Source organism: Oncorhynchus mykiss, chromosome 13 (genome assembly GCF_057628025.1).
Source record: "Oncorhynchus mykiss isolate SJ-2025 chromosome 13, ASM5762802v1, whole genome shotgun sequence".
Taxonomy (NCBI): Eukaryota; Metazoa; Chordata; class Actinopteri; order Salmoniformes; family Salmonidae; genus Oncorhynchus; species Oncorhynchus mykiss.
Window position 1 is genome coordinate 30,711,324 of NC_143034.1, and position 22,647 is coordinate 30,733,970.

Here is a 22,647-nt window from a genome sequence, read left to right on the forward strand (position 1 = left end):
CTGACAAAACAGCCATCTGACATCTTAATCGTATTTTGCCTATTTTACCCTTTGATAACTTATTGAGAAGATGCTTCCAGCACCTGCAGTCTTTCATTTCCTTTGGGAAGTCAACTTTGGTGCAGTCAATGAGGGAGATTCAGTGAGAACATTTGGAAGGTGAGGAGTGTCTACCGCAGGAGGTTGGTGGCACCTTAATTGTTATTAAGAAAGGGTTCGTGGTTATGACTGGAGTGAATCAGTGGAATGGTGTCAAATACATGAACCGCATGGTTTCCAGGTGTTCGATGCCATTCGCTCCGTTCCGGCCATTATTATGAGCCGTTCTTCCGTCACAGCCTCCTCTGGTACGATCTTTAACACACCATGTATAATCGTAGTTTTTTAAAAATGATTTGTTATCCATTTTGGATTGCATGGCTAACAGACTAGTTCATTTTCTAGATTGGTGAGTTACCAACCAGAGGAATCGAAGGCTACACTGTCTATCCAGCATGCAGCAAGACAGCACCAAGTTGTTGTTCAGACTACATTTGTTGAACCCTTTGACCCCATCATTGGAGCCCAGTACATAGTTCTGGGCGAGATTGAAAAAGCAGAGGGTAAGATTGGGTTTTTATTTGGTTTATATGCTTTGCAACTCCCAAGATTGTAAGGATTTAGGATTAATGCATTTTAAACCCGCTACCATATTACTTAAGATTGAATTGTTTGAACAACAGCTGCTTTGTCTTTATCTGTGTGTGTGTGTGTGTGTGTGTGTGTGTGTGTGTGTGTGTGTGTGTGTGTGTGACAAGAACTGAGTAACATGGTGTGACTTGCATGTGTTAGAGTTGCGTTAATTCGAATCTGGTATAAGGATAAATATGACAATGAGTCACCGATTGTATGCTATGTATTTTTTATTAGAACTGACTTGTTCTTGACAAAGATATTATAAATATACCCTGACAGAAATAGCTCCTGCTTCTGAGCCGGCCTGTCAGAGTAGAGACTGGGCGTGGTTTAGACTCACCCAGCCTATCGTTGATTGTTGGCGCAGAGCTGGTCCTAGCCCCCTAAGCGCTTCAGTTGATAGATGTAACTGTTGCTGTGAAGAATATCTATGCACTCATGCTCGATACCGTTATCTCGCACCTGGCTCCTGTTTTCTAACAAAAGACCGTCTGTTCTCGCAACACTACGTTCTGAATGTGCCCCCCCCCCAACTCATTGCACAGTTCCTGTCTTCATGTTATTCTGTATTTTTTTCTATCATGAGAAAGGCCCATGGCCCTGAAACTGTTAATAAGGTTTCAAGTCAGCTATGTTGCATAACACATACATACATCCACACAAGCCAACAGCAGATAATATTCAATCACATATATGGTAACGGGCTATAGTGCATAACACAGAATCCTCATACATGTTGCAAAGCGGTGTATTGTTTGCTACATTTGCCTTGCCTGTCTGTGTGTGTGTGACATGGTGTGACTTGCTGCATGTTACAAAGTTGTGGTTAATCAGGTATAAGGAGGGGTGGTCATCAAGAGATTTAACTGAGATGTAAAAATACCGAACAACACAATAGCAGGAACTGAGCAACTGTTACAACTAGGGTGTGATACCAGAACAGTGAGAATCTATACATCGACAGAGGGTGAACTCCAAGAAGCGCCAAGAGACTAGGACTAGTCTGAGCGCCTGCGATAGGCTGAGCAAAGTCTAAACCACGCTCAGCCTCCACTTTGATAGACATAGTTCCAACTCGTCTGTTGACCTATCACAGTATAAGAACAACTGTTTACGTACATCCTGTCAGTTCTCTGTTTGCCCTGCAAGGTGGGACCCAGAGCCCGTATATACGAAAATTGCATTTACCATTTATTGCTTGAATTTAATTAAAGATAATTAACGACAGATTCTGACTTTTATTCTTCCTGATACCGGATTCGAAAGACGCAACTCTAACAAAACCCATTTACCTATCTCTTCACAGGAGGTGATGGTGTGATGGTCCACGCCCGTGTGCTGAACTGTGTGGATGGGGTGAACCTAGCCCTGCTGCAGAGAGGTGTCAATGAACAGAGGAGCTACTTCAGAGAGAGGGGGGAGAGCAAGGGAGATGCTGCTACTGCTGCTCAGCCACATGCTCCTCTCTGACCTGGACCCAAATAAGAATGAATCTGTCACAACTGCTGCACTGATACAGTGCTACTGGTGTAAAGTTATGAACCAGGTTGAATTGAATGTTCTTTTGTACATGTTGTAATGTTTATATGACCTGATTTATACCTCGGATGGATTGTGTCAAAAGGTCATATTTTATTATGGTTGGGACATTTTCCCCAAATAGCCGATTACATGGACATGTCAAAGATTGAGACTGTGCCTCTAGCTAATTTAGAATGGCGAAGGGTGGAATTACACTATAAAAAGACTTCTGAGGAAATCCTGATTGAGACATAAAAGCTGCTTGTTCTGGTGCACTGTGAAGCCCTGCCTTTATTTGTCAAACGATATCAATTCTGGAAGTCACCCTCTTCCTGCTGACAAGAGTTAGACAGGTTCACTGGATGTTGGGGTCGGGTGTATGAAGTAAATCAAGAAAATGCATACTTACATTCTTATTGTAGCTAAGATAAGAGAGAATGTTTGATGTGGCCATTTATGTAATGGTTACATTTTGTGAAAGAAAACCGATATGTAGTTTGGAAATGTGTCTTTGTGAGAAACATTATTGATTTGATATTAGATGTATTTGTGCATGAGGTGTGTGTTATCATGTTGCTTTGTGTTTTTTTTCTGGTAGTTAATTCTTCTATTGTGTTGGAAATGAAGAAGCAAGCACATGTTGACAATCTCATCTTTAATAATTATTTTCTTGATACAGTATCAAGGTTGCATTTAAAAGGATCAGTGTCAGGAAAATAAGACATAAGAAATAGACAAGTGAAACCTAGTCAATAACATTGCACCATGTCCCATCATCTCTAGTAAAACAATAATATCAAGGATAAACAACAAAAAACTCCTTTGTGTCCTTTTATAAAGTAGATTCTGCCATCTCCAAACAAATTTGGTAAACAAAAGCAACTCAGCAGCAACAATCATGACCTTAGTGAGCTATGCAGTATTTTCAGACTAAATTAAATTATACATTCTGGGTAGTATTGATATCTATGTTTATACAATATCATTTGACTTCATATTATTCACCGTAGAGACAACAATACCCTCCAAGCACACTGTTAACAGGTCTATTATCTGGAAGAAAATCGATGAGAGTTGTATGTGGGGGTGTAGCTGCTGCCAGACACTTTGGAGGAAGCAGGTAGCATCAGTAGGCCAGACTGAGGATCTGTCTTGCAGCGGGCCATCGCTTGCTTGTAGTTGATTTTATCCTTTGTTGTGGGGTCAACAATTTCCTTGGCGTAGTTGTACTCGTCCTGAAGCTCTCTCATCATGGTGCTGTCAATCATTTTGGCTCCAATGGCCTCCTGTATGCCCACACGGTCCGTGTTGTTGGGATTTACCAGCCCTCCCGTCAGGTGTTGCACCTCCATGTAACGCAGGGCAGTTTCTTTGGGCATCCAACCTTTCAGGACGGCCTCTCCCACCGACAGGCGTTCTCTGGTCATGGGGTCCTCCACGCCAGTGTAGGCTTTCTGGGCGTTGAGTAGCCGCTGCAGTTGGCTCGAATCGATGAGTCCCCTCTCGGCTGCTTTGTGGACAGAGTATCTCTCCATGTTGCTGATGTCAACGATGCCCCCTGTAGCAGCCTGTGCTTCCAACAGCTTTTGTGCTGTGCCGCTTTCGATCAGCTTGCGGGCCACTGCACTGCGTATGGAGAGGCATGTGTCAGTGTTTGTGTCAATTACACCAGCGATAGGATATCTTTCCTTCGGGGCAGGAACAGGGGCACTGCTGGTAGGGGAAGACTTTAGCGAGGATGCTGGCTTTGATATGATTGAGTTGAACTTGGGCTGTTTTTCTTTTTCACCTGCGACAAGGAGGGCAAACTCTGAAATAGGCATTTTCCCATCCTTGTATTTTTGCAGATCATACTGGGTCAGTTTTCCATCTCTCAAGGCATTTTTGATAGAGTACTGCTTGCCGCTCTTGCGATCCTGCAGCACAGAGGTCTCCCCATCAGGTCCCATGGAAGTTATTTCCTCCCAATCGCACTCCAGCTCTTGCAGATGCATGTACTGGGTACGGTCGATCAGTCCCTGCAGGTAGGCTTCATATGGTGATAGTTCTTTGCCAGTATCAGGGTCCAAGATGGTGATTTTAGTGGAGACATTGGTCTCCTTTGTCCGGGTCTCTGCATGGTCTTCCTTCTCCTTGTCCCTTTGGAGTTCCCTGATGGTGTTGTCTTTCTGGTGGATCGTGTCTTTCTCGTCCAGTATCTCTCTCTCCAGACACTGCACGTCAGACTCCATCTTGACGCTCTTTTGCCTGTTGATCTGGCTTCTCTCGCTCATCAGCTTGGTCTGCTGCTGGAACGATACGCTGATGTCTTGCCTCTCAGACTCCAACTTCTTCAGCTCCCGGGTGAGGTTGTCTTTCTCCCTCTGCAAGGTGTCCCTGGCCAGAATGAGACTTGTCTCTTCCCGGGAAGTGCTTGACTGAGTGCCATTCAGTCGGTTGAGTTTATCAGAGAGTTGTTTGATTTTTTCCTCCAGGTCCTGCCTGGCATGTTTCTCCTGAGACACCAGGCCCTTCAGGCGGTATCTCTCTGCTTCTACAGCCTGGTCTTTCTCCACACGGATAACCTCTTTGTACACTGTCTTCTCTACGGCCTTTTCTCGCTGAAGGAGCTCAAGCTTGACATTGGTGTTCCTGATGTTTCTCTGAATATTCAGGACACCATTGGTTTCCTTGTCCATGTCTGAGCGAAGACCGTTGGTCATCCTCTCCAGTCTGGGGTCTCTCTCAACTTTCAGGACCTCCTCGACAACAATACTCTCCTCGACAGGCGGCGGGGCATTCTCAAGCTCTTTGATGCGCAGTTTGATCTGTTTCAGTTCAAACTCCACTTTAATCTTCGTCTGATGTTCATCACTCTGATTTAGGATGTTCTCCTTCTCCTCCACTAAGGTTTTAAGTTTTTGCATCTCAAGCTCTAGCTGCCGGCGGGACTTAACCTCCTCATCCAGGCTCCTGCCAAGCTTATCATGCTCAACTATCTGCTTGGGGTCCTTCTGTAGACGCACCACCTCCTGCACCACCACTTTTTCCTCTGGCTTTTGTCTCTCCAGCAGGATGTACTTGTTTTGCAGGTCGAACACCATCTCCTCAATGGTACGGCGACGCTGTTGCTCTTCGCGTACCTCCTTTCTCAGCCGATCTGCCTCCTTCTCCAAGAGCGGATCATCCTCATACTTGAAGATATCTTTGGTCATAAGCTTTGTCTCCACCTTGGATTTTTCTGCTTTCCACTCGTCCCTCTCTTTCCTCAGGAGGTTAATCTGGTCCTCTACATTATTGTAAGTACGGTGCAGATGGTTCACCTGATCATTGAGCCTCTGTATCTCTCTTTCGTTCTCAGGGCTCCTCTCCTCTTTCACCACATCTTGGATGACTTCCTTCAGCTCCACCTTTGGCTTCTTGGAACGCAGGGCTTCCAGATCGACCATGACCAGAGTGATCTGGTCCTGTAAGTCAGAACGCTGCTTGTTCAAGTCTTGAACATCTTTCTTCAGACGCATTATCTCCAACTCTGTTTGTGGATCTATGCGGTAGATCTCATTGACGATTTCCCTGAGTTCGACCTTGGGCTTCCACTGCCCCACCTCGCTATACCGATTTTTGAGCTGAGAGACCTCCTTGACCAGAGAGTCCGTCTCAATTTTCTCTCCCTCTAGGCCTGATCGAATCCTCTTGGATTCATTGATTAGCTCAGGGTCCTGTTCGACTTTCTTCACCTCCCTGGTGACCACCTTGGGCTGAATGGTGGGAATGATCCTCTCCAATGCATTGATCTGGCTCCTCGTTTGGAAGATCTCGTCATTCAGAGTCTTGCTCTTGTGGCCTTCATCTGCAATTTCCTTCTCAAATGTTTTAACAGCCTTCAGCATCTCTGGATCCTTCTCCAATCGAATCACCTCCTTTTTCATGATCTTCTCCCTGATGTTGGGTCTTGTAGCATTCAGGATGGTGACCTCTGTCTTCTGTTGAATGACTTCTCCCTCTTTTACTCGAACCTCATTCTTTATCTTGCCGATCTCGTCTTTTAACTTGGAGGCTTCTACATCCAACTGAGGATCTCGCTCAAACTCAGTCACCTCTCTAGTCACCAGTTTGGGCTTGATGCACTTGAGGTCGTCCCCAAAATTGGCGATTTTGATTTTCACACCGTCAATCTCACCCTGGGTACGGCTGCGCTTCAAGACCTCTTTGTGGATTTGGTCCTCCAGATCTTTTAGGTCGGTCTCCAGTTTAGGGTCGCGGTAGTACTCGAGTACCTCCTTCTCCTCAACTCGATGCATCCCTTTACGGCTCTTCAGAGACAGCATCCTGGTCTTGAAAGTAGCCACGTCAGTCTCAGCACGGCTGCGTCTATCGCTCTCCGCACTCAACTCTTGCTGCAGGCTCTTTATGTTTATGATTGGTTTTATGGTTGGTTCTATGGATTGTGTCTCATGTTTCTACAAAAAGTAAACAAAAAAAATACTTCAACATTTTCATAATTTTGTATCCGAAACACATTCAATTGATCAAAACTGGCAGTGGGAAATAAGTTGTGTGCAGATTTTCCAACTCACCTGAGCGATGAGGTTCTTAGCAAAGCCCATCTGATTGAGCAGCTGGTCATTCTCAGCTGACGTTTTAGCATAGTGGTTCACCACAGCCTTTTCCTGTAATGTACAAAGAAGCACAGCCATCCTTCAGTTCACAGTGCTCAAGAAAACATGCAGGTAAACATGACGCGCCCTACGTTGGATCTGCATAGAAGTGGATAAACATGAATGTCATTTGTGTCTCTTGACTTCCATTCCTTATGTATTACCTGGTTCTGCACAGAATCGGCAAGGGTGGAGGTGTGACGCTTTTTGGAATCGTTGGCTCCCACATTGTCGAGGGCGCTGCTGTATTTGTCAGTGTTGACCTCATATTCCTGCACAAGCAGTTGAAATTAAGATTTTATTATTCAATATCCAAATATTTAAATATCGGTTGCACAAATAAACGGTTAATTATGATGGAGTAGGATAATGAGTCTTACATTGAGGACATTCTGCAAATCTTGGGAAAGGTCAACGACTCTATCCAGATCGTCTCCCTTCCTCTTGATGTCGTCCACCACCCTCTGCAATAAAAATGACCAAAGTAAACTTGATTGCAAAATATGTGTCTTACAATGATATTTTAAGAATATCTACAACAATTTCAAAGCTTCTTGACACACAACACAAACAAACTGACCTTCTGGGAGGTCTGCTTGGAGTTGACCTGTGATAGGTCATCGCTGGGGCTGATCTTGTTGTCAGGCAGATTTTTCAGGAAGGAGTTCAGAGATTTGCTTGAGTCCTGGAATTCCTGGTTCTTGCCTGCAGCCTCTTGCAAGAGGCCCTCTCTGAGACAGAAAAACGCAATGAAAAACACTTTCACGATGACAAACTGAAAACAATGATTCTATTCATCTGATGTTCGAGCAAACGAATGGACTATTTTTGATACCATATATTTGCTGACATGGTGTGTAGTCAACGTTAGCTAACAGACAAGTGGCCCTGGGCTCACCTCTCCTTCAGCTGGTTGTTGACGTTAGAGTAGCGGTTCTGTAGTTGTTTGACCTGGGTCCCCTGGCGATGGATGTCTGGGCAGTACTCCTGGTAGCCCTGCTGCAGGGAACTACACAGCTGCTCGCTGGTCTCCAGGTCCTGGCCCAGCTTTTTCAGTTCACTCTGAGAGCCCGCCACATCTTTACGCAGACTCTGTAGAGAACAGATACGAGAAATGTGTCCTGGTGCTGTGCTTTTAGCTAAATTAGAAGGGGTGACTGAAATGTGTCCTGGTGCTGTGCTTTTAGCTAAATTAGAAGGGGTGACTGAAATGTGTCCTGGTGCTGTGCTTTTAGCTACATTAGAAGGGGTGACTGAAATGTGTCCTGGTGCTGTGCTTTTAGCTAAATTAGAAGGGGTGACTGAAATGTGTCCTGGTGCTGTGCTTTTAGCTAAATTAGAAGGGGTGACTGAAATGTGTCCTGGTGCTGTGCTTTTAGCTAAATTAGAAGGGGTGACTGAAATGTGTCCTTGTGCTGTGCTTTTAGCTAAATTAGAAGGGGTGACTGAAATGTGTCCTGGTGCTGTGCTTTTAGCTAAATTAGAAGGGGTGACTGAAATGTGTCCTGGTGCTGTGCTTTTAGCTAAATTAGAAGGGGTGACTGAAATGTGCAGTCAAATGATACAGTCCTTTATTACTTCAAGTCAACCACTAGGGTATTCTCTGTTTTGGTTCTCTTAAGACTGTTGAGGTGTGTCCAAAATGGCACACTAATCCAAGGCAGTGTAGGCAATGGTCCTGGTCAAAAGTAGTTCACTATATAGGGAATGGGGTGCACTGGTAATTGTCCCGCCCACCTGGATCTCCTGGGTGCGGTCCTGAATAGCATTGGGGACATCTGGGATAGGGCCATCCTTATTCAGCTTTTCCTCAAAGCCAGAGACGATGCCATCCACTTTCTTGATCTGCTTCTCCAGGTTCAGAGATGCATTGGCCCTATAGAATAAGTGGCAAACATTTTTAAATAATTAACAGCAAGATCTTCTGTGTGATGCTATTTTCTGATAATATCATATCGCTAAGACAGGTGATCGGGGATAATGTATGTTTGTAAAATGGTCGTACTTCTTGTTAAATAGGTCGGCCAGGGCTACGATGCCATCTTGCTTGTCCTTGGCAGCTTGAAGTTTGGCTGCAAGGCCTTTGGAGATGTCCTTCTCCAACTTTGGCTGCTCCATAGCTGCCAGAGCATCTGCTGCTTTCTACAAGATGTACAACCACCGTATCATGAGAGTTAGTACCATCCTCACCAACAATAGCATAACTATCATCATCGTCATTAGACTCCTCATCGTTATCATCCTCTTTAGGAGGCGCGAATCCATCAATATCAATCTATAATTATTCAGATTTAGCTTGTTAACCAGCATGAAGATATACTGTACAGTTACAATGGCTGGTAGACATGCTTTCTATCTATCAAAAAGTAGCGGAATAGGGTACCATTTTGGATGTCCCCTTAGACTGCCTGAGGCTGGTCGAGTGGGTAATGTGGCCTGCAACACATATCACTCCACAGCGTGGGTACAAATCCCGGCTCCACCTCTACTCTCTTTCTCCCTCCTTCTCAGTCTCCTTGCTCATTTCCTCTTGTATCGGTCTCAATAAAGTTAAAAACAAGACTTTCTCTCGCCTTCTGTCTTCCTGCTCACTTTCACTTGAATCTGTCTCGATAAAGTTAAAAACAAGACTCTCTCTCTCACCTCTTGCTCCTTCAGCCTCTTGGCCAGGTCGGTGGTGGGGTCACTGCGGTCCAGCGGGGCCCTCAGACGGCTCAACATGCCCTGCTTGGCTTTGACCAGGTCCTCATCCAGCTTATCCAGCTGACCGGCCACGGCTTTAGCTTTGGGGTTGGACGGTGGGGCTACGTGGGGGACACAGGGCAATGATAATCTGGCCTTATCAATAGTAGTGCAGTATGTAGGGAATAGGGTGCCATTTTTATCTGCAGCCGTAGTTCATTTCACATATTGCATATTTACACATGTCCCATAAATACCCTTTGGCTTGGGGTTTACATGACGTGATGAATTGAACATGATATCACAATGTGGTCTCGGGACAAGGTTGAATCAAAAGTTGGAGAAGCCATTTCTCCTTATTTACAGTTAAGGATCCTAGCAGTAACAGTAGCAGGTCCAGAGTTATTTGGAAGGCTTTGTTTTGGGGTATTGGGATTAATGGAGCAACTTTTTCCTCACCTGTGTACACGGGTTTCTCTTCGACACAACGGATCTTGTCCTTCATTGTGTCTAAATAAACAGCCCTCCTCTTCTTGATGTCGTCAAGCACATCACCATGTCTGCGCGCGCACACACACACACACACACACACAAAAATCGTTAGAACTGAGACATTTTAATTCACAAAATTGAAGTATTATTGTCCACATGCATGTCATATAATTGACATAAATGACATGTGCTCCTGTTGCTTACAGGTCTACGGTGGCAATGGCCTCTGGGTCAGGGGGTGGGATCAGGAAGCAGACCCCTGGAAAGGTTTTGGTTGCCCCACCGCTGGTCAATACGTCCCAGTTCTCAACGTCTGAATTCGACTTGAGGGTGAACTTGTCCCCTCGAGTGAGTTCAGCCTAAAAGAACACAAAGAGAGAGCTTTCCTCAGAATGGATCACATGTAAATATTCCTTTTCATCTCACAAACACAATGCCCGATACTGAGGTACCTAGGAACTTTTATTTACTTTAGTGAGTTTCCGAGTCACGGTAATGTTTGGTTTTTAGATGTTTACATGAGCCTACATTACGTTGCATGGCTTGACACACCTCTCAGTGCCGTGGTAGAGCATTCTATTCTACCCTAGTAGTCACGTCATTGCTTAGTAGCTTTATCAAAGATTCTACAGAGGTTTCGAACCCGCTTTGACTTCATACCGTAACCTGTGGTGGAGGCTCCAGGACATGGTCAAAGTTAAAAGGTGAGAGGTCAAGAGCAGCTGGTCATACCTTCTCAGTATTCCAGTCACAGAGGGACTCCACAGTGGTGGACCTGGTGGGCGGGTAGCGGCGCAGCTTGAGGGGGGCGATGGTGGTGCTCCTCTTCCTCAGGTCAGCCAGGAGCTGCTCGTTGCGTTGCACCGTGCTCTCCTCAGCCTGAGAGATGGAGAAAGAAAGAGAGAGAGAGAGAGTGGGTAAAGGTGAAATTGGGACCACCTGCATTGCATTTCAGAATAACCATTTTTCTTCACGTTATTTACTATTTACATAATGTAGTAGGGTAATGTCATGATAACGTTTGATAATGTGTGAAAGAAATGTAATGTCTTTAGAAGTGAAGTGTTAACACGCACACTACCATTTATTTCTCTATTGTGGTGCAGGGAGTTAAAGCCCACTAATTGACATTGTAGAAAAAAACAATGGTCTTGAAAATGTTTTTTTTAAAAATATATTTATATGACAATAAATTTGATAATAAATGTGCAGAGGTAAAAGCATGAGTTGTATTTATTTTTCTCAATATGAAATGCAATGTAGCATCTTTATGATTCATGGGTGTGTTGAAAGTTTACTGCGCAAGTTAACACCAAAGATTCAATGAGATTGGAACAGTATCCAGATGTACAATAGATATCAGTGTTCACATCCTGGCATTACCTATATTTGTATTTGTGTGTGTGTGTGTATGTATCAGAGAGGTTGGAAATAAGCAGAAGACAAATTTACATCTAGTATGGACTAATAAACTATATCTTCTCTTACCTCCAGTTGCAGAGTCATCGCTGAGCCACTCCTCCCAGTTGAGCCTTCCACTTTCTTCAGGCTAGAGTTGAGTTCACTCAGAGACTCCGATAGTGTCTCCACATCTAGTTGGTACTGAACAGGGACACAGACAGACAACACATCAGAACATGGTATCTTTTTTCCACATACAGTATCTTTGACCTATCCAGTTTACTGATCATGCTGCAGTTTGCATGTCTATGGTAATGTGCTTAGGGACATTTCTGCTTCAAAACCAAACAGAAGGTACCCTTTCCATTCTGGCAATAAAGACGGAAGTCTGAATATTATTCTAAGCTGATGACGATACTATGAAGCCTCGTTAATTAATGTATTCTGAGTGACATTTACCTTCTTGAAATCCTCCATGTTATCCAGATGGGTCTCTTGGCAGATGCACAGGTTGAGGAACTTCTGCCAGTCATTCCGTAAAGAATCTCTCTGAGCCTGAAACAAGTATAAAGATGAAGCCATCACGGAAAAAGGGGAAATCTCGATATCTTTCAGGAACATTGTAAACTTGGTGGACCTACATGTCTAATCTACGGAAGAGTGATCGATTCATGATTGAAGACAATGTAAAATGGTAGTAGTCGACAAGGGGAGGTGTTTTAATTGGTAAATTGGCGTGTACCTGTATAGTGGTGCTGGCCGGGTGCTTCAGTTCAATGAGTCGATCTCCGTCGTCCTGGAGTTTGTTCACTTCGCTCTCATGCGACAGCAGGCTGTTGTTCTTAAAGTTCTGATTGAGATACAACAAAAAAAAAAGAAATATGATGTCACTGAACATGGCTCCTTCAGTAATAGAAAACTAAATGTACATCCACGCCAGAAACCTATGAAGCACCTCCTCAAGCAACATTTTCATACTTTATTGTTATATTAAGTACATTGACATTGAGTGACACTCTATTTGACCCCTAAGATGGACTCTCACCTCATACTGTCTACGGACGTCCGGAGGGTCCAACATGTGGTCGCTCCAGTCCTGTTTCAGGATTTTTGCCTGTTCGTCTCCTAGATAAGTCAGCTCCTTGTTACAGCTCTGCATGTAGTCATACAGACTGCTCAGGTAGTGGTGCCGCCATTTTGAATTGTCCTGTGGGAATAGAACAGTATTATATAACAACTGTAAAGAGTCAGACCAAAAAGAGAACAGATGTTACAATTACTTTTTAGGTTGAAAGTGAAACCCCACCGATCCCATCAGAGGAGGCTGGTGGGAGGAGCTATAGGAGGACGGGCTCGTTGTAATTGGCTGGAATGGAATAAATGGAACAGTATCAAACACATCAAACATTTGGAAACCCCGTGTTGGACTCTGTTCCATTTATTTCATTCCAGCCAATTACAACGAGCCTGTCCTCATATAGCTCCTCCCACCAGCCTCCTCTGGATCTCATAGTACCCATATGATACACAGACTTACCAAGAGGTTGTTGTATTGTTTCTTGATGGCAGCATACTCCTCCTGAAACACAAATGAATTGTTGTCATGTTCACTAGCTACAGTGCCTTGTGAAAGTATTCGGCCCCCTTGAACTTTGCGACCTTTTGCCACATTTCAGGCTTCAAACATAAAGATATAAAACTGTATTTTTTTGTGAAGAATCAACAACAAGTGGGACACAATCATGAAGTGGAACGACATTTATTGGATATTTCAAACTTTTTTAACAAATCAAAAACTGAAAAATTGGGCGTGCAAAATTATTCAGCCCCTTTAAGTTAATACTTTGTAGCGCCACCTTTTGCTGCGATTACAGCTGTAAGTCGCTTGGGGTATGTCTCTATCAGTTTTGCACATCGAGAGACTGACATTTTTTCCCATTCCTCCTTGCAAAACAGCTCGAGCTCAGTGAGGTTGGATGGAGAGCATTTGTGAACAGCAGTTTTCAGTTCTTTCCACAGATTCTCGATTGGATTCAGGTCTGGACTTTGACTTGGCCATTCTAACACCTGGATATGTTTATTTTTGAACCATTCCATTGTAGATTTTGCTTTATGTTTTGGATCATTGTTTTGTTGGAAGACAAATCTCCGTCCCAGTCTCAGGTATTTTGTAGAATCCATTAGGTTTTCTTCCAGAATGGTCCTGTATTTGGCTCCATCCATCTTCCCATCAATTTTAACCATCTTCCCTGTCGCTGCTGAAGAAAAGCAGGCCCAAACCATGATGCTGCCACCACCATGTTTGACAGTGGGGATGGTGTGTTCAGCTGTGTTGCTTTTACGCCAAACATAACGTTTTGCATTGTTGCCAAAAAGTTCAATTTTGGTTTCATCTGACCAGAGCACCTTCTTCCACATGTTTGGTGTGTCTCCCAGGTGGCTTGTGGCAAACTTTAAACAACACTTTTTATGGATATCTTTAAGAAATGGCTTTCTTCTTGCCACTCTTCCATAAAGGCCAGATTTGTGCAATATACGACTGATTGTTGTCCTATGGACAGAGTCTCCCACCTCAGCTGTAGATCTCTGCAGTTCATCCAGAGTGATCATGGGCCTCTTGGCTGCATCTCTGATCAGTCTTCTCCTTGTATGAGCTGAAAGTTTAGAGGGACGGCCAGGTCTTGGTAGATTTGCAGTGGTCTGATACTCCTTCCATTTCAATATTATCGCTTGCACAGTGCTCCTTGGGATGTTTAAAGCTTGGGAAATCTTTTTGTATCCAAATCCGGCTTTAAACTTCTTCACAACAGTATCTCGGACCTGCCTGGTGTGTTCCTTGTTCTTCATGATGCTCCCTGCTCTTTTAACGGACCTCTGAGACTATCACAGTGCAGGTGCATTTATGCGGAGACTTGATTACACACAGGTGGATTGTATTTATCATCATTAGTCATTTAGGTCAACATTGGATAATTCAGAGATCCTCACTGAACTTCTGGAGAGAGTTTGCTGCACTGAAAGTAAAGGGGCTGAATAATTTTGCACGCCCAATTTTTCAGTTTTTGATTTGTTAAAAAAGTTTGAAATATCCAATAAATGTCGTTCCACTTCATGATTGTGTCCCACTTGTTGTTGATTCTTCACAAAAAAATACAGTTTTATATCTTTATGTTTGAAGCCTGAAATGTGGCAAAAGGTCGCAAAGTTCAAGGGGGCCGAATACTTTCGCAAGGCACTGTACAAGATGTTTCCAAACACGTCCATTAAATCCACGAACCCTTGAATTCATCGTCACGGAGGTGAGAGTTGAAGGGGTTACCTTGGTGCTGGTGGAGCTGGTGCTGAGCTGAGAGCTGTAGGTCTCAATCTCCTTGTGCAGTATGTTGTGGGCGGCGATCTGCTTCTTCAGGTCAGCCATGGTGGGCCCGTACTCTTCCGTGTTCACCTCCCTCTGAGAGACAGACACGCAGAACGGTATGGTCAGTCATGGACACAATTAGACTCAGAAGAAAACTAAAAAGAGGCTTTATGGTAGCATGCATTCGTGTGGGGTATCTTAAATGAACATGACCTGTAGGATAGCGATGAACTGAACGTTGTATACTGCTGTGCTCGTTGTTGTGTTGTGCACCGTTGTGTTAGCTAAGTCAGTCAATATGTAGTACAACGGAAGTCAATTTCAGCTTGGATTGGTGACCAGAACAGTTTGTCAAGGGGATGAGCACCATGCTTTGATAAGGATGTTTACAATATGGAGGCTTGGTCTTAAGTTAGTTGCCAAAGAAGAAGAGGACACTTGATTTTTACCTGTTTCCGATTGAGCACTGAAGCCCAGTCGATTCTGGGCTTCAGCTCCACATCGTTGACAGGCTCATAGATGTCCCGGTAGAAGGCACAGTCTTTCAGCCAGCGGTCATGGAGGTGACTGACACTGGAAGGAACAAAAGGTTGAGGGAGGGAGGGGGAAAAGACGTTTTAGTATGTTTAGCATGAGCATGATAACAAAGAGAACTGGCAAGAGCAACACGTTTTAGTAAACAAATCCAGATGGACCCTCACTGCATCCCCCAATGATAAAATGTCTTAAAGGAACAAATGGATTTCTGCAGAGACTAATCTTTTTGAAGCAGCTGAAGCGTTCATAAGAGATATCCCACTGGGAACACTGGTTGAATCAACGTTGTTTCCACATCATTTCAATGAAATGGTAGAATAGACGTTGAATTGACATTTGTGATCAGTGGGATGGGCCTAGAAGAGGTCACTCACTCGCTCTCTATCTCGCTGCTTTGGGGGTGTTTGCACTTCTTGGCCCTGTCCACATCCAGGAAGAGGTCATTCAGCAGGCCCTCAGCCTCAGAGAGGTTGCTTGCCACCACTTTCTGGTGCTGGAGGGGGCGGTTTTTCTTCTCATTCTCTGCATCCTACATGGCAATGAAGACAGTAGGTGAGTCAACAGAACGGTTAGTGGCCCGAATTGAAGTCCATGGACACACTATTATTTAGAGAGTAAGAAAGAGAGAGACCATCAGTATGTATTCTCACCACAGCCAGTAGCTCTTCGGCCCGGAGGACATCTTTCTCCACCTGGTCGGAATTCTTCTGCATCCGTGCAATCACCAAGGCCAAGTCGTTGGCTGTGGACCTGTTTAGAGGGCAAAGGTTAAAGGTTAAAGATCTGATTTAGAAAAATAGCAAAGAAGATACAACATACAAAAAGGAAAAAGGCAGAGAGAGGAATGTGGACATGGAATCTCTGTCTGAACCGAGCACTTCAGTTGTTGTCCTTTACTTAAGTGACCAATGAAGGTCAAGGTCCTAAACATTTAAGATGGATGCAGAGGCCATTATCCTTGTGGAAGCTATCCAAATACAAAACCTTACACGCAAAATCATTAGATATAAAACCACAGGCTAAGAATAGAGAGTGACACAGAGTAGATGTGTGTGAAGCTGTTCTCCGTGAACTCCCTTTGTCCAAAACCAACACTTTGTCCAAGACTAACAAAAGTCCAAATGTATTACTAGGACCAGGAGTTCTTATCTGACTTGACCAGGAAGAACTCTGGGCCATAGGTAGAACCTATAACTAGGGCACTGGGTTCTTGATGTTCAGGAAAAGCTCCTGGCCCTACATAAGACAACACTCTTGAACTGAAACCACGGGTGAGTCCCAAAAGGCACCCTATTCCCTTCACAGTGCAATACTTTTGACCATGTCAAAAGTAGTGCACTATGTAGGGAATAGTGTGCCATTTGGGACCTAAACCCAATGGTCTCTAGAGGTGACGACCTGGGATCAAAAGGAGGGTGAATCACTTCCACTGCCCCACCTGAGAATTCCCAAAACGCTGAACATTCCATCATTCCACAACAACTATTTGTTTGTCTCTCTGTCACTCCCTCTGTGTGACTGTGACTGACTGTATTGCTCTCTCGATCTGCCGACCTAGTGGGTACTCTCCCAGGGCAGTGGTTGAAGGTAGAGCATTGATCTCCCGAGAGGGTTAGAAGTGTGTTGAATACTTTTCCACAGCTTAGAATCCAGGCTTTTCAGATTGCCTGATAAACTATAAAATACTGTATGTAACTGTCATCTTACAACTGTTAATCTGAGTTGGGATCAATTCATTTCACCAATTCAGGTGATACAGTGCATGTGTTGAAAATAGTCCACTATTGACTGTGTAGTTGTATTTGCTAAACTGACTACACATTCCACGACCCCAACATTTCTGCCCATGTTCCTTTTAAACCCAAGGAGCCATTTTGAAATGAAAGTGCTGCTATCAACAGTAAAACATCTATTATGATGTAATGAGATTACATATGCTTGTACCAGCAGCATAAGATGACCGATTCAGTAATCCGTAGATCTGTGTTCTCACGTCAACCTGCCCCTAAGGACCATAGCAGCACTGAAGTGATGCCACTAACCTCCCCTTTAAATACCAGCACTACAGGACTCACAAACCTCTTTAAACACCACTATCCCTCCAATGACAACTTCTACAGGTGATGGATTGGGTAAACTATTATTTATTTTTCATTTCACCTTTATTTAACCAGGTAGGCTAGTTGAGAACAAGTTCTCATTAGCAACTGCGACCTGGCCAAGATAAAGCCATGTATTTCCGCCTCGTTTTCATTCCCATCTTTCTCTTGGGAGTCTTTTCACCAGTGTAACCCCCATAGGCTTACAGGTTACATCCCCATTAACACCAGTCTCCATTGACTCAACATAAACACCCCCCCATCCTGGTGCTAAGCAGGCCTGTGCTGAGGGCGAGACAAAAACAAAAGGTCAGGGTTGATTTTCGACCTTAGGGAAGCTCAAGTGATTCATATTTTTCTAATCGGGTGACACTTGATTCATCGCTAATGTAGGCCCCCAGGCTACGCTTTTGATGACGCATTGACATAGGAGTCATACTTGATTGATGGAGGAACATTGATACAATTATATGTCCCTAACCTACCTTACCTAGGTACTGTATGTCCTACTCTTTCGTGGTAAAGTAGAAATCTTGATGCCATCATATATCCCTTCACAGGGAATGTTATGACGTGAATAGTCACCAAATCAATGTGAACCTTTGATAACGCCATCAAATTTTTGAATCTGTTTTACGTGACCTGAAAACACACACACACACATACACAAGCAGGTGATTGAGAGCCCCTCTAATGCTTCTCCTGAGCAAATCTGACCTAAGGCCACATAAAAAACCCCGCAAAATCTACGATAACATCAAGACAACCAAAGAGACAAACAAAACTTCTCTTCATATCTTTACATCGAACAAAAGTTGGTCTTCTTGACGACGGCAACATGCCAAAACACACAGTAAACCATCCACCTTCCAATCTCCATTATCCAGGAGTTAGGAATGAACTAAACAAAGGAGATTCCAGAGGATTCTACGAGAAAGAGGGCAACACAGCAAACACCGGAGATATGAAACAAATCCACGTTTAGGAAGAAGGAGAGGAAAGGAGGAAGGCGGTAGAGTGGAGGGGGTTGCATGACCGAGTTTGCTGTCGTTCCTTCAAGACTCACTTGCTGATCTTGCCGGACCCCTTCAAGGTATTACTGTCCTTCTTCTTGAACATCCTGGATCTTTTGGCGAGTGGACGTTCCACTCCACGGACAGAACTCAAGTCTCTCTGTTCCCCTCACACTCTCTGTTCCTCTCTCGCTGTCACAGATAAGACACACACTCCCCGTGCCTATTTTAGTGTGTGTCCCCGTTGGTGTCAGCACTGTGATTAAGCTGACTGAAAGAGTACCTGTGCCCCTCCCTGTTTACAACCTATTTAGTTCCACAGGACCGGGCCAACCTGTTCTTACACACTCCTTCTCCTCACTCCTGCCCTCCTTTACTCACCTCTCTAGTTCAACCCTCCCCGTTCATTGGTTCACTGCCACTCATTGAGGTTTTCTAAAGTCACTGTCGCTATTTTGCTAGGGAGTCTGGAGAAACATTCCGTTTCTATAAGGATCCGTGTAGAATGACATATGGGCTTGTGGGTAATTAGATACTAATAAGTAGTGGAGGTAATGTAAACCTTAAACAAGGCAAGATGAAGTACAATCCTATCTTAGTGGGTGCCTGTGTACTCTGTTCCTATAGTGTGTGTGTGTGTGTGTGTGTGTGAGAGAGAGAGAAGGGGGCATAAACAAGTAGAAATGTTGATATTGTAAAACAGGGTTCCCCAACTGGCGGCCCTCCGGTAGCTTTATTTGGCCCCCAAGTTTTTCAAACTTTAATTGTTGGACATAAAAGACTAAAAACACCGATAAGTGATCTCCAAGTGATTTTCATTTTGAAAATCTGTTCCCAAATATTCCTTCGAAAAATAGAGACACACGTGATCACCTACATACGTAAGAAAGGTTTGAAATTATTATGTTTTAGTCAAATATCATATCTGTTTGGGCTTTTTGCCGGTCAATTTGCAGTTTATAAATGATTTGTAATTTTGTTCAGGTCCCGCGATCATCCGCTCAATAAGAAAATTGGCCTGCAGCAGATAGATGGTTTACTGTGTGATGATCCCTGTTGTAAAACAATCAATTACCAAGTATTATATTGATTTTGAAAAGGCAACAAAAATCTTTCTGAATCAAAGTTCAGAATATTAGAATGTATCCCACAGAGAAATGTTCTTTTAAACATACCATAAGAAAATTGGGTCTGTTCTATACATTTGCTTGTACATATCCCTTACAGTGGGCTTCACAAATGTGACCAGATCTCTCTATGGGGGATTATGTCAAATGTAAGTGATTTTGCTTTAGTTTTTTAAACATTTTATACAAACTCAGCTTCAAAATGTTTTTCATACACTGTTGGAGTAAACATGGGAAAGTTATGCTGCTTTGAAAGTTGATAAACTTGCTATCCCATTCAGGAGAACATTTTTAAAAAAGCTCTTCTTTGTGAACGGCCATTCAGCATCGTTCACACCCTCTTAAGCCCCACCCATCTCTTTAAGAATTCACACGTAAACGCACAACCAACCCGTCTGTATGGTTAACCCAACCATTATCCTCAGCCAATCATGGCTATCCATGAAAGATCCTTCCCGTATAGCTCAGTGCTTTCTCCTTGACTAAACTAGGCTCATCACTGAACATTTTTATTCATATTTAATGGTTCCCATACACATTTGTAATTAAGACAAATGAAAGTTTACGTCTTCAAGAAGCCATTTCTGCAACCAAAAACAGCCCTACTGTGAAGTGGAAACTAGCGTCAAACCACCCCCTTGGAGATGGCCTGTCACAAATCTACAATAAAGTTTGACATTATCCTCAATTACCTAGCTATGGACACAAGACTACTGTGCACCTTTATAAAACCAGATATCAAAGTTATTCATTCTCTCATCAATAGGTTGACCAGAAATCAACAAGGAACAGGATAGAGGCCTAGAATGACTGTTTTTGGGGAGTGATCTAAGACAAGGGACATCTCAACTAGTAGGCCCACTGCAAAATATTTAATCATACAAATACTTAATTCATTGATAATGTCCTTGTTTGCCAAACGGAAGACTTGTATGTTCAGTCACGATGAGGGTTTCTGCTAAGCTTATCAACAATGGGGAACGGAGAGGAATGTGGCTTGGAGACGTCCATTGCAAGAGAGTAAGATTCAGATAGAGCGTACACATTGGTTATATGCTCGGTCCCATTTTCTATTGTGACAAATGGCGATGGAAAGTTTTTTTCAAATAAATGATCATTGCAGAATCATTTTGACGGTCCGCGGGGCACCTGAAGTAATTCTAAATGCTAGGTGGGAGGGCATACAGGTTGACGCCAATTTATGAATGCACAATTTGCCTAAATGGATCATGGGAAAACTTCAACCACTTCATTTGTATTCTACATTCTACCTTGTGGATAAGACCCATTTGAATTGTGAAAGAGTTAGAGAGCTGTGTAACAATAGTCCTAAATTGTTAACTTTCCTTGACTTTAATTTATGACAGCTGGTTTCAAAGGACCGGATAGGTGAAAGCATTCCAAGTATATAGGGACATGCCAAGTCCTTTCACTAGATCAGTGTTCTTAAAAGGAAAGAGGAACACCAGCCACATCCCCTTCATCTTTCCTTTCCCCATGTCATACTGCGAAAGGACATTGATGTTTTCTTTGTTGATAGATTATTTCCCCCATTCCTTTTGATGGTCTTTGATTTTGGTGTACTATATATTTTATTTGATCTGCCTAGTTTGGGGCGGCACACAATTGGCCCAGCGTCGTCTGGGTTAGGGGAGGGTTTACTTTACTCCTGTCAAACAGCCATTGGGCCATTAAAGGAATTATTTGTTTTACTTGATGTCACATGTTCAGTCTGGTTTAACCAAGCTATTATTTGCCCATTGATTGATAATTACCGTTACTGTTTTTGCTAATCCTGAGGTGTTTTGGTAATGCCCATTAGTCTTCCTCAAGAACGGCCATGAGGTGGAAAATATGGCTGCTTTTATCAATGGGCAGGGTTGTCAATTTCTTTATATTTGGGGCAGCAGGTAGCCTAGTGGTTAAAGCGTTGGGCCAGTAATCGAAAGGTTGCTAGATCGAATCCCCGAGCTGACAAGGTAAAAATCTGTCGATCTGCCCCTGAACAAACCAGTTAACCCACTGTTCCTAGGTGTCATTGTAAATAAGAATTTGTCCTTCATTTTTTACAATTTAGCCAGGTAAGTCAATTAAGATACCACATGACTGTCATAATCACTAGGAAAACTCAGTTGTCATGCTGTTATACCGGTTGTGTGGAGTACAAGGAACACCAGAAGCTGCCAGCCTCAAGGTTCCCATGGCAACACTTTTGCAGTAAGAGTGCATGGGAAAACAAACGTGTGTGTATACAGTGAAGGTGTAATACATCTAGCCTAATACCACATTCATTTAGTACACAAGTAGGATTGTGATTAGCCATTTTATATTGAAGTACATAACCCTGTATAGATATGCATACAGTAGAAGGAAAGTGATTCACCAGACAGCACATCATAATCTACTCATACTGATGATTCCTGATCATGGCCTATTATCACACACAAAATGGCCCATACCACGACGTTAGAATGCATTTGATGGGGTCTGAAGTGTGCGTGGTGGAAGGCACATATCGGCTCGTGATGACAGAGCCCAGCTGTCAGTTACCGAGAAGGGATCAAGGGAAAAATGTTAAGTGGTGGGAAGACGCTGGTTAGCTTTGAAAGTTATATCTGCCTGGAACAAAAACACACCCAGCACAGGCATCTCATGCTGCTCACACACCCACACCTGACACAAGAGCCTATGATCATGAAACTACACTAATAGACTGTGGGAGTGCCAAAAGCACTACTATAAAAGTGTGGTTCAAGCCCTGAATGCTGATTGGCTGACAGCCGTGGCATATCAGACCGTATACAACGAGTACGACAACATGTTTATTTTTACTGCTCTAATTAAGTTGGTAACCATTTTATAGAAATATAAGGCACCTCAGGGGTTTGTGGTTTATGGCCTACATACAACAGCTTAGGGCTGTATCCGGGCACTCCGCATTGCGCCTAAGAACAGCCTTTAGCCGTGGTATATTAGCCGTAAAACACACCCCCTCGTGCCTTATTACTTCATTATAATAGCAGATTTATAAAGTCTGTGTAGTAGAGGTTGTCAATTGAAGCTAAGCTACAGTATAAAGTCAGTATCAGTCAAATTTAAAAAGGT

At 43.5% G+C, this 22,647-nt stretch overlaps 2 protein-coding genes across 2 annotated transcripts; one reads left to right on the plus strand and one right to left on the minus strand.

Annotated features, from left to right (window-relative positions):
- The first annotated feature begins 19 nt into the window (after positions 1 to 19).
- LOC110485954 (CST complex subunit TEN1) lies at positions 20 to 2,843 on the plus strand. The gene is made up of 3 exons (XM_021557215.3): positions 20 to 159; positions 445 to 602; positions 1,982 to 2,843. The coding sequence occupies exons 1-3, from the start codon at positions 71 to 73 to the stop codon at positions 2,143 to 2,145; spliced, it is 411 nt and encodes a 136-aa protein (XP_021412890.3). The 5' UTR covers positions 20 to 70; the 3' UTR covers positions 2,146 to 2,843.
- LOC110485952 (envoplakin) lies at positions 2,837 to 18,839 on the minus strand. The gene is made up of 22 exons (XM_021557211.3): positions 18,469 to 18,839; positions 15,954 to 16,053; positions 15,678 to 15,832; positions 15,216 to 15,339; positions 14,728 to 14,859; positions 12,946 to 12,987; positions 12,454 to 12,615; positions 12,151 to 12,258; positions 11,868 to 11,963; positions 11,496 to 11,609; positions 10,740 to 10,886; positions 10,212 to 10,366; positions 9,975 to 10,075; positions 9,477 to 9,637; positions 8,839 to 8,975; positions 8,571 to 8,709; positions 7,732 to 7,925; positions 7,414 to 7,564; positions 7,214 to 7,297; positions 6,998 to 7,105; positions 6,753 to 6,845; positions 2,837 to 6,635 (listed from the first exon to the last, which is right to left on the minus strand). The coding sequence occupies exons 1-22, from the start codon at positions 18,519 to 18,521 to the stop codon at positions 3,246 to 3,248; spliced, it is 5,946 nt and encodes a 1,981-aa protein (XP_021412886.3). The 5' UTR covers positions 18,522 to 18,839; the 3' UTR covers positions 2,837 to 3,245.
- Positions 18,840 to 22,647: the final 3,808 nt, after the last annotated feature.

Coding starts and splice junctions, on each gene's coding strand:
- LOC110485954 (XM_021557215.3), top strand. CDS start 71: ATGCTTCCAGCACCTGCAGTCTTTCATTTCCTTTGGGAAGTCAACTTT. Junction 160..444: donor TCAGTGAGAACATTTGGAAG/GTGAGGAGTGTC, acceptor TTCATTTTCTAG/ATTGGTGAGTTACCAACCAG. Junction 603..1,981: donor CGAGATTGAAAAAGCAGAGG/GTAAGATTGGGT, acceptor ATCTCTTCACAG/GAGGTGATGGTGTGATGGTC.
- LOC110485952 (XM_021557211.3), bottom strand. CDS start 18,521: ATGTTCAAGAAGAAGGACAGTAATACCTTGAAGGGGTCCGGCAAGATC. Junction 12,988..14,727: donor CCAGCTCCACCAGCACCAAG/GTAACCCCTTCA, acceptor TTTGTGTTTCAG/GAGGAGTATGCTGCCATCAA. Junction 9,638..9,974: donor AGAGAAACCCGTGTACACAG/GTGAGGAAAAAG, acceptor TCCCCCACGTAG/CCCCACCGTCCAACCCCAAA.